General features: G+C 43.0%; 1 protein-coding gene across 1 annotated transcript in view; it reads left to right on the forward strand.

Annotated features, from left to right (window-relative positions):
* Window positions 1-663: 663 nt before the first annotated feature.
* Window positions 664-17,249, forward strand: part of mcm8 (minichromosome maintenance 8 homologous recombination repair factor) — a gene marked incomplete at its 5' end in the record, with an annotated part of 69,671 nt that continues 53,085 nt past the window's right edge. The window contains 5 exons of the mRNA XM_084321939.1: window positions 664-841; window positions 1,784-1,849; window positions 2,032-2,114; window positions 2,752-2,901; window positions 3,017-3,114. Of these exons, the coding sequence (XP_084178065.1) occupies window positions 664-841; window positions 1,784-1,849; window positions 2,032-2,114; window positions 2,752-2,901; window positions 3,017-3,114 (575 nt within the window). The remainder of the gene's footprint in view (window positions 842-1,783; window positions 1,850-2,031; window positions 2,115-2,751; window positions 2,902-3,016; window positions 3,115-17,249) is intronic.

The raw sequence follows: 17,249 nt of genomic DNA on the forward strand, positions 1-17,249 counted from the left end.
TCCCAATGATAAATCCCTATATGGGTGGAACAACCAGTGATGTCAGACTACACCTCCCTTATAGTGTTATTCCTATTTTACTTACTTTTTTACTGTATGAAGCACATTCTCAGGGGCTCATACAGAACCAAGCATTTCACTGTAATGTGTACATGTACGGTGTACCTTATACGTGACAAATAAAAACAAACTTGAAACTTGAATAATAATAACATAGAACACATTAAATAGCTTACAATAGTATTAGATGGCTGAGAGATTGTGAGATTATTTTGTGCTTAGAAAACGTTAGAAAGTCAGTGGAAAGTATACTGGAGCTCCCTGCAGCTAAACAGCCTGCTAACGTTTACTGTATGTAACATTAACGTTATGTTAGCGTTTGCTAGCTAACGTTAGCTAACGTAAAGGGATATTTCACTTTAGTGGAACTTCAGCAGTCAATCAACAGTGTTACCTCTATGTAAAGTATTCTACAAGTAAGCTAGTGTAGTGACCACTGTCCACACCACCATTTCTCCCAGATGTCAGGCTCCTCATTCACTTCCATTAATTTCCATCTATACACCGATGACACAACACTAGGTTAAAATGAATTGAGTGGGTTTGTAACGTTGGTTCCCCATTGACTCTCTCTCTCTCTCTCTCTCTCTCCGGCACAGAGGGATGAGTGGAGAGGACTCCAGGAGGGGCTCATGGAGGGGAGGGAATAGAGGATGGAGAGGAGGAGGAGATGAAAGAGGAGGGTGGAGGGGGAGACCGTGGAGAGGAGGAGGAGGGTGGAGAGGAGGAGGAGGAGGAGGAGGAGGAGGAGGAGGAGTTCAGAGACCCAGCAGTCAGAGAGGTGAACATTTTAAACCTTTTGTAAATCAGAATATACAGTAGGTCTCTATATATGTTTTTTTTTATCCACTTTTTCTCCCATTTTCAATTTTTCTCCCATCCCAATTTCGTATCATCCAATTCAACCCTCCCCTGTCTCGAACACTGTTTCTTGCCTCCCACAAGCCGGCTGCAATGTGGACTAAGTCATACATAGCACGAGTCCTCTCCGATACTCGAGGTAACAGCAGTCGCATCTTTTCACCTGCGCGGCGCGATCTTTCAGCGTCAGGGGTCTGCGCTTTGGAGGGGCGCCGCCCCCATCGCTTCCTGATTCTACTGCGCAGGCGCACCAACCGACCTGTAGGAGTCGCTGTCTACAACGCCCGATCCCCACCCATCAGTTTCCCACCCCCTAATACTGCCAATGTGTATTAGTACGGACGACCAGCTAAACTGAAAGCAATGTGGAGCGCTGGGCTCGAACAGGCGAACCCAGCGTCTCCAGTATTCGTGGTGAGCGCCTTGCCCACTGCACCACGTAGCCGCCCTTGGTCTCTATATATGTTAACATCTTTATTTAAATAACTTTCTATTACAGGTATATCTTTATTGAAATAACTTTCTATTACAATGCATGTTTTCAAATTTAAGGCATTAGGGAGAAAATTAATTTAATTTAAATATCGTGATTCTGCTTTTCTGTCTCACTCTCACTCCATTTCTCTGTCTCTCTGTATCTGTATCTCTCTCTGTCTCTGTATCTCTCTGTATATCTCTCTCTCTATATATATATATCTGTATATCTCTCTATCTCTCTCTGTACATCTCTGTATATATCTCTATCTCTGTATCTCTATATCTCGCTGTATCTCTATCTCTATCTCTCTCTATCTGTATCTCTCTCTGTACCCTCTCTCTTCATTCATTTAATTATCATGATTCTCTCTCTCTCTCTCTCTAGGTGTGTGCCAGTCTACTCTAGACAGGTTATGTCCTTATAAAGGCTGGGCCCTCTATTTTACTGAAGGTGTGTGTGTTTTGAAATATGTGTTCATCATCATTGTTTGAGTTGAATGTGTTTAATCTAATCTGTCTTCATCTTTTGTGATGATGAAGATATATTATATATAATTGTGCTGTACTTTTGCTGTGCATTTGAATCTAATATACATATACATTGTCTGTCTAATCATGATTGTGTGTGTGCAGGTTTTATCCAGAGTTCTCCATGTGTGGAGAAGGTCAAAGTATTTGAAAAGTTTTTCACCTCTAAGATTCACCTGTACGATAAGGTACCTATCTATCTGTCTGGCTGGCTGGCTGGCTTACTTTATGTTTGTCTGTAAAATCTATGCCATGATGTGCCCTTGACCTCTGCAGTAAATGTTTTCTACCCAGATTTCCTGTCTGGTGGGTGTATGTATATTTGTATGTATTAGGACTTTCAATTGTCCCTAAGAATACAATTTGAATAGGCTGCAATGAAGCAAATTAAATTTGAATATTAATGATAAAATGTACACATTATTACCACATTAAATATACACATTTCCCATGAAATCTGTAAATAAACCAGCTCTACATTGAATGTGAATTAATAATCTTATTATGCATATTCCTCAACCAGAAAGGAAATCTGGTTTGACATTCTATATTTTCTGGTGAGACGGTTAATGTTGGTGGAATTATGCAACAGTGCAGTGCAAATTTGTTCTGTATAAGCCTCCTAACATTGTGCTTCCTACAGTAAAAAAGAATAAAGACCAAACACTACAAAATATACAAAAACTAAAGTACAAAATGTTCAAATGAGGTAGAGATGTAGTGCAAATATCTTTGTAATGAATAGATGTGTTCATGTGTATGGTGTAGTGTTAAAAAGTATATGTAAGAGTGTATAGATTTATGTATATGTGTGTGTGCATACAGGATGAGATTGAGCGTCAGGGCAGTGTGCTGGTGGATTATGAGGACCTGATTGGGCACAGGGAGGTACGTGATGCGTTGCCTGCACTAGCCAATCAGCTGCGAGACCAGCCAGAGACCATCCTCAACTGTCTGGGACTGGCCATTCACCAGGTAACACACACACACACACACGCATACATATATACACACATGTAGGTATGTTTGTGTATGTGTTGGGTTGTGACTGCATTTCAAGAAACAGGATCTGTTGAATCTGTGTGTGTAGGTCTTGACCACAGACTTAGAGAAACAAGCAGCAGAGCTGCAAGGGGAGGGGCTTCCTGGGGCCACGCCCATCATCAACATCCCTCACATCAATGCCAGGTAACACACACACACACACTGGACTTAGGCATTCCACACTGCAACAGACCCAAGTCCTGTGCGTCTTATACCTCTTTTCCACTGCATGGTACCTACTCGACTCTACTCTGCCTTTTCGGTTTTCCATTGCCAACATTTGCGTATGGTACCTGGTACTTTTTTAGTACCTGCTTTGTCGAGGTTCCAAGCAGGTAGAAGTGATACCAGAAAGTGACGTGAAACACTGCAGACCACTGATTGGTCAGAAGAGAGAATCGTCACTACATTATCATTGCACTACACAGGGGACGTCCTGCACAAAACACAAACCCGCCATCTTTAAATAGCCTCGCGTTTTAGTCTCACAAAAAGATCGCTAATTTAGTTTAGCTAGCATACATTAGCTAATAAGGCACTGGTATCATAGAATAGAAATACTTTAATCATCCAGAGGGAAATTTGACACTACAAATCGGGATGATTTAAAGTATTTCTATTCTATGATACCAGTGCCTTATTAGCTAATGTACGTTAGCCGCAATGCTAACGGTTATAATGGAAAATCCCAGTCACATTAGCACATAAGCTAAACAAATGTGCAATCTTTTTGTGAGACTAAACTCTTTGTTCTTGGTGGTAAATTGTAGGGCTGACCTTCGAAGCTTTTTTTGGCAATCGAAGCTTCGGGGCCGAGCTTCGATTTTAATTCGAAGCTTCAAAAAAAAATACAAAAATCTTTTATTTTTTATTTTATTTTTTTTATTTTTTATCTTATGTTGTGGGACTTGTACAGCACTTTCGTAAACTTTGTTTTTAAATGTGCTCTATAAATAAAGTGGGTTGGATTAATTAACAAGGTTTCACTCGGCTGTGTGATTTAATTCAAGGTGGATCGCTGTTGTCGTTTGAACAACTTCAGATTTCATGGGAACTACCAATCCCCCAAATCAAGAATGTTTAAGATGAATGAAGTAAGATTTTGATTATTTGAAATATGGCCTGTTTAGACTAAACTATGCACAGAATTATGTCAGTCTACAAGGTCCGGATTCTACATGGTCCGGCAATGTAGACCTTGTAGACTCCACTACAGACCAATTATCAGTGAATGTTCATGCATTTTTAAGAAGGGCAACTTCCACAAAAAAACAAAGAACTCACTAAAACATCTCAGTAGCACCTTATCTAAATTTTATTTCCTATTTTGTTTATTCATCCCAGTATCTTTCTTTCTTATGTGTGGAATTCTACAAGGCATGTAGGTGTATATGTATTTGAGGATGATATCCTTCAAACAGGCAATAGTGATGATATAATTTGGGCAGTGCTGAGCTGGGTTACTTTCCTCCAGTGTATTTGTCCCCCGGCCCCACCCAATGGAAACACACACACACACACACACACACACATTTAGTCATTTAGCTGACGCTTTTATCCAAAGCGACTTACAAGTTCTGTACGACAAGACAGCAAGAAGGGTACAACTCAGCTGAGTAACAATGTTTATCAAAGTGTTGCGTGTTACAGTGTAGGTTAGTTTATTAGGAAAAGTGCATGACAGTAAGGTTAGTCACGGTTAGATTTTTTTATTTTTTTTTATTTATCATTTCAGATAATGGTTGAAGAAGTGAGTCTTTAGTCGACGGCGAAAGATTGGACGGGATTCGGCTGTCCTAACTGGGATGGGTAGTTCTCACACACACACACACACGCACACACACACACACACACACACACACACACACACACACACACACACACACACACAAACACACAAATCGAAGTAAAAAAAAAAATTGAGAAACTTTTTTTGAAAAGAAAATTATTATTATTAAATTTTTTATTTTTTTTTAAACTTCGATTTTTTTTTAATGTTCGAAGCTTGTGCCATCGAACGAAGCTTCGAAGTATTTAAGACAGCCCTAGTAAATTGTGTTGCTGTTGGTTTTTTTTCACCAATAAAGGACGCAGAATACACTGTGAAGGTAGCTTCATATTTAGCTTCGAAATCCTCTATTGTCTGTGTCGCGTTGAAGATGACGTCACGGCGCCCTCGCTATGACGACCAGCTACACTGACGGGGGGATACTATCTGCAGTGGAAAACGAACGAAGTACCAGGTACCAAAAGTGAGTAGAGTAGAGTAGAGTCGAGTAGGTACCATGCAGTGGAAAAGAGACAATAGAGGCAACTTGCTTGTTGTCCAACAAGAAATCTAACATTTGAACATGTTAAAGGAACACGCCAACATTTGGGGAAATTGGCTCACCGTCTTCTCCAGAGAGAGACAAGAAGATAGATACCAGTTTCCTCTCTGTGCGTTCAGTAGAAGGCTATCTGGCTGCACGTTAGCCTAGCTTAGCACAATGAATGGAAGCGGACAGTGCCAGTTAGCCGATGGACGGGCTATTAATAGACTTGTTTTGCTGCCGCGAATGTCTCGAGAGTCGAGTTGATGTCGTCATCAGTCCGCGCACGTTAGCAGTTAGCCATAGCAAGCAGAGTATCTCATGACAATGTACTAAATATGACCATAAAATACTCTGTTCCGCCCCAATACATTGCAACGACGTCCACCGTATACCCCACACTACTATAACAGTTACCCTCAGAATTCAAAACACACACCAACTCGGCAGGTAAACTGTAAAATAGCGCCGTGCAAGCTAAATCAGCCTCGTTTCCCCAAGCGGTGTATTCCATGACAATGTACTAAATATGACCATAAAATACTCTGTTCCGCCCCAATACATTGCAACGACGTCCACCGTATACCCCGCACTACTATAACAGTTACCCTCAGAATTCAAAACACACACCAACTCGGCAGGTAAACTGTAAAATAGCGCCGTGCAAGCTAAATATCCTAGCCAGCCTCGTTTCCCCAAGCGGTGTATTCCATGACAATGTACTAAATATGACCATAAAATACTCTGTTCCGCCCCAATACATTGCAACGACGTCCACCGTATACCCCGCACTACTATAACAGTTACCCTCAGAATTCAAAACACACACCAACTCGGCAGGTAAACTGTAAAATAGCGCCGTGCAAGCTAATTATCCTAGCCAGCCTGTTGACTACTGGAGTCCTAGATTCCGGGTCTCCTTCCGCTGTCGGCCATCTCCTTCACTGATTGGTTGTTAGTGCGTGTGCTCATATCCAAGCTTGGAAAATCGATATATCGAAACTTTGCGACCACGTTTCATGTTTATTTCGAGGAAATAATTTATCGCGATAGTTATCGTTATCGTTTTATCGCCCAGCCCTAGTCTTGGGTCAGAACAATAAATAACGTTAGTTGGCCCTGGCAACACCCAACTGATAACGTTATCGTTACATCCAAACAGCCTGTTTGAAAATACTAGAATCCAACAGTCTGGTGAAAATGCACCTTGTACTATGGATGTATCGTCACCGTTTGTCCTCTTCATAATAATCTCCTATAGTTCGCTCGTCTAGGCGATTGCCTAGAGTCTAATGTATTCTGGTGAAAACGCACCTTATCATCCATAAGTGTGATCGTTTTGTCCTCTCCATAAGTGTCATCATTTTGTCCTCTTCATAATAATCTCCAATAGTTTCCTCACCATTGCAGTCCGTAGGCTAGTGGTAGCCAGCAGTGAGTGAGCCAGCAGTGAGTGAGCAACCCCCTTTCCCACAGTAAACTAGCCCAGTTTAAAAGGTAGGCGATACTGCCACCTATCGGGATTCGATCGTCATTTCAATTCCAATTCACACAAGAAGGTCCGGCGGACTGTTTAGAATAATAATACTAAAGAACTAGTATTCTCGTTTTTGGCAGCCAACGGTTGGCTTTGAAAAACGAGAATACTCGTTTTTGGCATTCAATGAGTTAACTCTGAGTTGACCTGTTTTGATCATGGAAATTGTACAACATTGTGTGTCATGGAAAGGCCATGGAACATATATAGAAATATATTGTGGGCCATAATATGTGTGTTAGCTTTTACACCCAAATTAGCTTTTAATTCTAGTACAGGAATCCTAGAATATAAACCAAATTGTATTAAAATCAGAGCACTATTCATCATCTATGTAGCAGATCCAGATCCCAGTCATGTCACAGATAGAGGGTTCTCTCTCTGATTTCTAGCTTTAGTAGAGAGAGTGGTGTGTGTTCACTAGGGGTGGGGGAAAAAATCGATACGTAGTAGTATCGCGATACTTTGCGTGGCGATACTGTATCGATACAGGGACGCCAAGTATCGATATTTAATTATTAATTAAAAAAAATATATTTTTTTTTGTATAAGGAAGTTGCATTGTTCATTTCAATACCTGTAATAGTACAGTAGTCCACACACACGCATGTGCATTCAGTTAAAGGGGAACTATCTTATAAATGGCCTTTTTCAGTGTTTAGCATTGTTTCCTAGCTATGTGGACTTATATTAATAGGATCTATGTCTCTAATTCTCATATTGGCACATTCTTCCAATTCTCCTCTCACAATATTCACCCTCACTGAACTGAGTCATCTGAAAATGTGCTGATCTGTGATGTCAGAGATGTCTCAGCTGCATACTAATGTGGCAGTTGATTCCCAGTATATTGCTAGCCAATGTACAATCAATAGACAATAAACTGGATGACATCCGAGCAAGGATTCAATATCAAAGAGACGTTAGGGACTGCAATATCCTTTGCTTCACCGAAACATGGCTCACACCGGAGGTTCCAGATCACGCAATTCAACCAGCGGATCACTTCTTTATCCATAGAAAGGATCGGACATCATCAGAGTCCGGTAAACAACGTGGAGGAGGTATTGCCTTCATGTTTAACAAAAATTGGAGTGATCCAACGAACGTGAAGGAATTATCCAACCACTGCTCCCCAGAACTGGAATATATAACCATCAAGTGTCGTCCTTTCTTCCTCCCGAGGGAGTTAACGGCGATCGTCCTGGTCGGAGTGTATATTCCACCGCAAGCCAGCAACAAGGTTGCGCTCTCCAGACTACACGACGAGGTAAATAGAATACAAGTGGCTAACGTTAACGCCGCCATTTTAGTACTGGGAGATTTCAATAGCGCCAATCTGAGAAAGGTATTGCCCGACTTCTATCAGCATGTGACTTGCAACACCAGAGGCGGTAACATCCTAGATCACTGTTACACGCAATTTAAAGGTGGCTACAAGGCTCATTCTGATAGTGGCTTTGGCAAGTCAGATCACGCATCCATTTTCCTTTCACCAAAGTACAGACGGAGAATTAAAAGTACTCCCGTAGTCTCGCGAGAGGTGCAGAAATGGGATCTGACGTCAGAAGAGACGATCCGGTCAGTGTTTCACCACACAGACTGGATTGTGTTCCGCGACACAGATAACATTAATGCCTACACGGAGACAGTGCTGGACTATGTCTGTACTAGGGTGAAAGAAACAATCCCCACTACCAAAATGAAAGTTTACCCAAATCAAAAACCCTGGGTAGACAAATCCGTCCGTGAAGCTCTGAGAGAGCGCACCAAAGCATACAATGACGGCCTAGTGGCAGGCAACATGAATGACCACAAGGTGGCGCGACACAACGTAAGGAGGACAGTGTCAGAGGCCAAACGGCGCTACAGGGATAAAATTGAACTCCAGTTTGAACAAGCTGACTCTAGAGCTATGTGGCAGGGGCTCAAAACGATGACAGACTACAAAGGCGCCTCCCTCAAACTGAACAGTGACATCTCCTTAGCAAACGACCTCAATACCTTCTATGCGAGGTTTGATGCTGGTAATAACAACACCAGCTCACAAGCCTCGGCAATGGGGGGGGGGGGGGGTCGGCTGCTGATGGAGGCGCAGTGTTCAGGGTAACAGAGCATGAGGTGAGGCGGACCTTTAAAAAAGTGAATATCAGGAAGGCAGCAGGTCCGGACGGCATCCCCGGCCGCGTCCTAAAAGTCTGTGCCGACCAACTGGCCCCAGTATTCACTGACATATTTAACCTGTCCTTAGAACAGGCTGTCATCCCCACCTGCCTGAAGAAGTCCACTATTATCCCTGTACCCAAAAAATCCAAGCCTGCTTGCCTCAACGACTACCGCCCTGTAGCTCTCACCTCCATAGCCATGAAGTGCTTTGAGAAGCTAGTAAAGGGCTACATCTGCTCCTCCCTCCCCATCAACATGGACCCCCTGCAATTTGCATACCGCCCCAACAGGTCCACGGAGGACGCCATATCCCATGTGCTGCACACAGCAGCATCACACCTGGACAAGAGGCAGGGGAACTATGTGAGAATGCTATTCATCGACTACAGCTCGGCATTCAATACCATAGTCCCCTCCATACTCATAGCCAAGCTCAGGGACCTGGGCTTGGGCTATGACCTCTGCCAGTGGGTCTTGGACTTCCTGACTGGCAGACCCCAGGTGGTGAGAGCAGGCAACTGCACCTCCTCATCCATCACCCTCAACATAGGGGCCCCCCAGGGCTGTGTTCTGAGTCCCCTCCTCTACTCCCTGTACACACACGACTGTGTGGCTCAGCGGAGTAGCAATACAATCGTCAAATTTGCTGACGACACAGTGGTGGTGGGCCTGATCTCTGCCAACGACGAGAGGGCCTACCTGGAAGAGGTCAAGGTCCTGGCGGGATGGTGCCAGGAAAACAGCCTCTCCCTGAACGTCAGCAAAACAAAGGAGATGATTGTGGACTTCAGGAGGTCGGGGGTCAAGGACTACAGCCCCCTCAGCATCGACGGGGCACCGGTTGAGAGAGTCAACAGCTTCAAGTACCTCGGAGCCTACATATCCGAGGACTTGACATGGACCACACACATTAACAGTGTGGTGAAGAAGGCACGACAACGCCTCTACTTCCTCAGGCGCCTAAGGAAGTTCCAAGTCAGCCAGAAGATCCTTAAGAACTTCTACTCATGTACAATAGAGAGCATCTTGACCGGCAACATCACCTCCTGGTTTGGGAATAGCACTGCAAAAGACCAAAGCAGACTACAAAGAGTGACACGTTCAGCCGAACGCACAATTGGAGGGGGGCTCCCCACCCTCCAGAACATTTACTACAAGCGTTGCAAGGGCAAGGCTAAGAGAATCATTAAAGACTCCAGTCACCCGAACAACTGCCTCTTCGAACTGCTGCGGTCAGGCAAGCGATACAGGAGTCTCAAGGCGAGCACAGAAAGACTCAGAAGTAGCTTCTATCCCCAGGCCATCAGGCTGCTAAACGAACAATGAATGAACACTACACAACACCAAACGCACATAGCACACACATCCACACGCACACACCCACTTTAAACAAACACACTGTAGCACCCACTCCACACACTTTATAGCACACACCCACTTTAAACAAACACACTGTAGCACCCACTCCCCACACTTTATATTTATGGATGAAGGATTGCACTACAACTCGTACACCTTACTGTAAATTGTACCTAAAATTGTACCTCATCCCATTTCTGCTTTGCACTAGATAGTACTGTACATTAGTACACTGCATAGTATTGTATATTATATGGTAACTCAGAACATTGTACATATGTCTATACCGAACACTGTGACCTCATTTTCTTCTTCTAAATTCATGCTATATTATGTTATTATGTTATTTGATACTATCTTGTCTAGCACAGTCTCTGGAGCGTAACAGTAAGAAGCATTTTGTATGAAAGTATTCTGTACTTCTGTATGACAACTATTAAAGAACTTGAACTTGAACTTGAACTTGATGTGGCAGGGTTAGGGTTAGGGTTACAGTGGTTGGAGCCCAGCCTCAAAACGGCTTAAGATCTTGAGGTAGAAAAATGCTGTTTTTGAGTACTTGATTAGAAATACAAAACAATGAATTAAAAAATCAAATAAAATTACAGAGGTGTTCCATAGACTCACAGGAATTGTGTAAAAGTGTGAAATAAATAGTAAAATAGTTCCCCTTTAAGTTGGAATATGACTGTAATACAAACAGTTCAGTTTGTCAGGTACATGCAACACAGATTACAGTGTTTACATCTGTCTGCTTGAGAAAATACCATGTTCTGCAATAAAAATGATTGAAGTGAGATGAACAGACTGAACTTTATTTTATTAGATAAAACATGTTGACAAAGTTTTACTTTGCAGTTGAAAAAAAGGTAATAAATTAAATTTGATAAAAAAAAATATATATATATCGCAATACTCAGTGTATCGCGATATATTTAGTATCGCGATCGTATCGTGACGCAAGTATCGCGATAGTATCGTATTGTGAGGTCTCTGGCGATTCCCAACCCTAGTGTTCACATATACTGACTGAACTCTCCTGGGGCACAGGAAGAAGAAGGGGATTCTTAAAATGGGTGACATCCCCCCTCTTTAACACTTTGAGTGCCAGCAGGGGGCGCACGATTTAGCGCTTGAGTGCCACCACCCACTTCAATGATAGCGCTCTCATATTTGCGAACGCATAAACTACATCTTAAATTATGGCTATGTGTATAATCTGGCCGTCGCTTATCAATGACTTGTTTGCAGTCAACATTGTCGAAACGGATTGTTTTTTAATCGGTTCATTTCCGTTTTTATACCATTTCGAAAAACTCGTTTTTTGAAAGTTTCAGAAAAATATAAAGATTCTGTGATAAATGCCCTTTACTGGAATATTCTGGAATACACAAAAAACGTTGTAATTTTTCGGCCTATTTATTACCGTTTTCAAATAAACGCTAGATTATCGATAGTATATGTGTACTTATGCACGCTATAGAAGCGGGCTGAAAAATCGATTATCTCATTTCCTGATCAGCACACACACACACACACACATAGGGCACAAGTTGATATCTCTGTGAAAAAAGCTCTGATTATCCTAAGACTGGTAAAATAGATTCCTTACCTCAGATCAGATGTTCTCCAAAAAGATTATTCCAATTCCTGATCGCCATTCCAAATATCGATCGCGTTTATTGATCCAACGCTGGGTACTGGAAATATGTATTCCACGCTGTTCTGGGGCTCTGCAATGAATTCGATCGTCTCGGGTGACTTGCCTGAGAAGTAAAATGAGGAAGCAGGATCCCCCCCCCCCCCATGCATTTCATTCAATCCATTCCAAAGGGGTGCAGTACCACAGGGAGAGACGATAGGGGGCGGTATTTTCCCAATGGAGCTCAGAGAGTTTGCAGCACTAGTGTAGTGGCCTCTGCCTGGATCCGCTTCCAGTGGCAGTCGGGGAGGTATTCCTTACGCGCTTTATCCAAAAATAGTCACCACACTTTGAGTTCCGTTGTCAGATACCACAGATATCCGATTTATTTAGAAAAAGTATTTTTACATTGAAGAGGGACCAAAGCGATCCAAAATGTTCCTAAGTGATCCAAAACTATCGGAAGCGATCCTATAAGCGTGGTTCTAAGCGATGTTCAAAGCGGTCAGAAAACTGTGTGCCATTCCCCGTTCTACACCCCCCAGCTGATTCCCATTACTCATTTATGTCCTCCGCTGCACCGTGGCTGGTCCGCCTAACAGGTGAACCACCCACAGTACAACGGAGTTCATTCAATTGGCTACACAGAAATCATAACATCCACATAAATCATATCCTTCTATTTGAAATAATAAAAATAATAATAATAATAATAATCCATAACCAAAACACTCATATGGCCCTTACACACAATTACACAATTACAAAACAAATAACATGGTCAGGTGAGTGTTCATTATAGCTGGCAATTCTTCTTTGATTCCAGTAGTAGGCAAAGCTTATTATTGGCCTCTGTAGCACATTGGTCTTGGTTTTCACCCTGACACTTCGTACTAAGCCTTTGTCATCTGGAAGGGTTTCCAGGATCCGTCCGAGCGGCCAGGGTTCCGGGGTGCTGTGTAGTCTATTATAATGGATATGATAATGTTCATTCAAAAGTCCATATTCTAGTCTTCTGGACATTCCTTGTTACAAAATAACAAATCTTCAAGTCGATGATTAATTCATAACTTAAAAAGAGTCCATAATAAACTTAAATGCCTTAATGATGCATGTTCCATGGTCTTAATGATGCATGTTCCATTGTCTTAATTGGGTATTATTGTCGTGTGATCAATACACCAATACATCATGTTCACATTCTTGTGTTTGTGCTTCCTTTTCTCAAGTCAAGACCTTAGCTTACTCTTGGTCAGCCTCTCCCATACCCTACCAAAGTGGGCTGCAAGGGGGTGGGTTGAGAATCCACAATCCACCTCACTCCAGAGTTTGCCATGGTGGTGCCTTGGAATGATGATGTGAATCAAACACCACTCATGTTGTCTTCTCTTTCTTTCTTTTATGATACACCCTGTAATGGAGTATGTACCAGGCATGGCCATCTTTCTTGCTTAGCTCTTGAAGAGGTACATTCTCTATGCTCTTAGATACGCCAGTCTTCTCTCTGCTCTTAGATCTTCCAGTCTTTTCTCTGCTCTGAGATCTTCCAGACTTGTCTTTGCTCTTAGATCTTCCAGAGTTGTCTTTGCTCTTAGATCTTCCAGACTTGTCTTTCCTCTTAAATCTTCCAGACTTGTCTTTTCCGTCCACCACTACTCCTTTCTTGTTTTTTGTCTTCTTGGGCTTGATGTCCTCTTCTTCATCCGGGTTGCTTTTCTTGACCTTCTTGTCGTTTTTGGTCTTTATTTTTTTAGGTTTGAAGTCGATTCCTGCCACATCATCTCGCTCCCTCTTCAGAGACTTCTGGTGTTTAGGAGAGTGGTAGAGGTCTTCTTCATGCTCAGACTTCATATTCACACGTGGAGAACTGACAAAGCTATTCTCTTCCTTCTTGATCTTGCCGTCAAGGGACTTCACCTTCTCCTCCTTTCTCTTGTCCTTGTGCTTGTCCTTGTCCTTATGTTTATTTGTGCCGCCATCTTTGTGCTCTGCATCCTTCCTGAGCTTCTTTTGCAGGTGCGTGAAAACCGGAGTCACCTGTGGCTTGGTGGCGGCTGTCTGCTGCTGTTTCAGCTGTTGTCTTTGCCGCACCCTCTGCTGCTTCTTCTTCAGCTGGGCCTGGCTCACCGCAGGCTTCGGGGTCGGTGCCGTCTGGACCTGGTCCTTCTGCTGGTTCTGCTGAGCCTGGAGGACCAGGCTCTGGGCTAGCTTCAGCTGGTTCTGCTGCTGCACCAGCTTCTGCTGAGCTAGCTTCTCCTGAGCTAGCGTCTCCTGAGCTAGCGTCTGCTGCGCCAGCTTCTCCTGAGCTAGTGTCTGCTGCGCCAGCTTCTCCTGAGCTAGCATCTCCTGTGCCAGCTTCTTCTGATCTAGCATCTGCTGTGCCAGCTTCTCCTGAGCTAGCATCTGCTGTGCCAGCTTCTCCTGAGCTAGCGTCTGCTGTGCCAGCTTCTCCTGAGCTAGCGTCTGCTGTGCCAGCTTCTCTTGAGCTAGCTGCTGCTGTTGTTGTTGTTGTAGAGACACAAGGTAGGCCCTCTCCTGTTGAAGTTGTCTCTGCAACCACTCCGCCTGCCGCTGCTCCTCAATCTGTTTACGCTTGTACTTCCGCTCTCTCTCCGAGTGCCTCCTCTCCTCCTCTTCTCAGCTGCTCTTTGGCCCATGCAGGTTTGTCACTTGGGTTGACAGAGTCTTCATAGTGGTAAAGCTGTTTCTTGTCAGCCGGTCTGGCCTCCTGTTGCTGTTGCTGCTGGCTAATGAGCTGCTGGAGCTGCTGTGAGGGTGGCTGGATAATGAGCTGGATCTGGGCCTGGGTCTTCTGCTGTGTCTGTGGCACTTTCTGCTGCTTTAATTTAGCCTTTAATTCAGCCTTTAATTTAGCCTCCTGCAGCTTTAATTTAGCCTTTAATTCAAAACATTCCAGTACTTTGATTTTGGCCATTGATGCAGCTATGTCTGTATCCAAGTCAAGTTTCTCCCTCTCAGCCTTTAATTAAGCCCTTAATTTAGCCCCCTGCAGCTTTAATTCAGTCTCCTTTAGACTAAATTCAGCCTTTAATTGATCCAGAGATTGTCTGGCTGAAAGTGCCGTGGCCTTTAATTCAGCCTCTAATTTAGCCTTTAATTCAGTCTCCTTTAGACTTGATTCAGCCTTTAATAGATCCAGAGATTGTCTGGCTGAAAGTGCAGTGGCTTTTAACGCTGAAACGCTATCCTCTGGTCTTATTGCAGCCTGATGGTCCTTTTCCAATTTATCTTGAGTACTATCAACTCGTCCTTGGACCACAGACTCAATTTGGCCTGGAGCTAGGGTTTGCCTTTTTTTATTCTCCTCCATCAACCAATCATCAGTCTCATTAATAAATGCATTGAATACATCCATCTTCTGTTTATACCATTGTGTTGTATCATCTTCACCATCATCCAAATCCACAATTGTACAGACTCATTTGTGATCTTAAAATGACTGAGTGCATTATTAAATAATGCCAGGTTTGATTTTACTCCATCTTTTAATAGCACCATTTGTTTGATCTCATCTGATTTTCGGGTGCAAGCTGCAAGCTTCCCACTACGTGCTGCTCGTAATTGTTGCAGATTATTTTTCATATTATCCATTTCAGAATCCGACATCTTGCTTATATTTATTCGCCAATTTGTAACACAACTGTTTAATTCCCACAGCGCTGTGTGCGCGCGCAACGTACGTAGTTCATTGATACTCTTTACTCACAAACGCTCCATTGATGTCCTCGGGATGATTCACTCGCTGTATGGGTGGTTCCTTTCCAATGCCGTGGTTGATCGATTCCTTTTTTCGATCACAGCGTTTTCTTTCACCAAACAAAACCAGTTTCCTTCTTCTGCTGGCTTCCTCTTGTCACTTATTGAAGCGCGCCTCTGCCTGGGATCGCTTCAATAACCTGCAAGTTCTCTCTTGTCAGTCACTTACTGAAGCGCACCTCTGCCTGGGTTCGCTTCAATAACAGCAAGTTTTCTGACTTAATGTAGCGGCCTCTGCCTGGGTCCGCTTCCAGTGGCAGTCGGGGAGGTATTCCGTACACGCTTTATCAAAAAATAGTCACCACACTTTCAGTTCCGTTGTCAGATACCACAGATATCCGATTTATTTAGAAAAAATATTTTTACATTGAAGAGGGACCAAAGTGATCCAAAACGATCAGAAGCGATCCTATAAGCGTGGTTCTAAGCGATGTTCTAAGCGGTCAGAAAACTGTGTGCCATTCCCCGTTCTACACCCCCCAGCTGATTTCCATTACTCATTTATGTCCTCAGCTGCGCCGTGGCTGGTCCGCCTAACAGGTGAACCACCCACAGTACAACGGAGTTCATTCAATTGGCTACACAGAAATCATAACATTCACATAAATCATATCCTTCTATTTGAAATAATAATAATAATACTAATAATAATAATAATCCATAACCAAAACACTCATATGGCCCTTACAACTAGCGTGAGGCTAGATTGATGAAATATGAATTCAAATCGCTAATCAAAATAAAAAAATAAAAATCTCGTCCGTGCCACTCAAAGTGTTAAATACAGTGGAACCACACAATCTGAAAAATAGAATTAAACATCAGAACTGAACGGACGTAATAACAACACCAGTGTAATAACAACACAACAGCACGCAACAGTGGCTCAGGAGGTAGAGAAGGTTCCTGGTTCGATTCTGGCTCCCCCACGGCAGCGTGTCGAATTGTCCTTGAGCAAGACACTTATTGCTCCCGGGCACCTTGCACGGCTGCCTCCGCTGTCGGTGTGTGAATGTCTGAGTGAATGGGTGAATGTGAGGCATAAGTTGTAAAGCACTTTGGATAAAAAGCACTATATAAATGCAGTCTATTTACCATTTGAGTGGCTTAAAGAGCAAATCAGTGATCATAAACAAAAAATTACAGAAATAAGAATGGAGACAATTAAGCAATAATACACGAGAACCAGTGGAATATCAGGAATATTGCCATGGCTGTGATGCGTCTGCAGCCACGAGAGTGAAGCTCAAGGCGATCGCCATTGCCGCACGTTAGTTGGCCCTAGTCTGGAGTGCTCAGAGTGGCAATATTCCTGTTATTCCACTGGTTCTCGTGTATTATTGCTTTTATACAGCAAGTTGCACCGTCTGGGAAAATATAGGATGAATACAGACAATTCTAGGGTCTTTTATATTGATTTCAGTGAACTTGGCGTATAATTCTTTTTCCTAAAGATGTATTGTTGCTATGGAATTTCAAATGGAGT

Source organism: Notolepis coatsorum, assembly GCF_963971535.1.
Source record: "Notolepis coatsorum genome assembly, chromosome: 9".
Classification (NCBI taxonomy): domain Eukaryota; kingdom Metazoa; phylum Chordata; class Actinopteri; order Aulopiformes; family Paralepididae; genus Notolepis; species Notolepis coatsorum.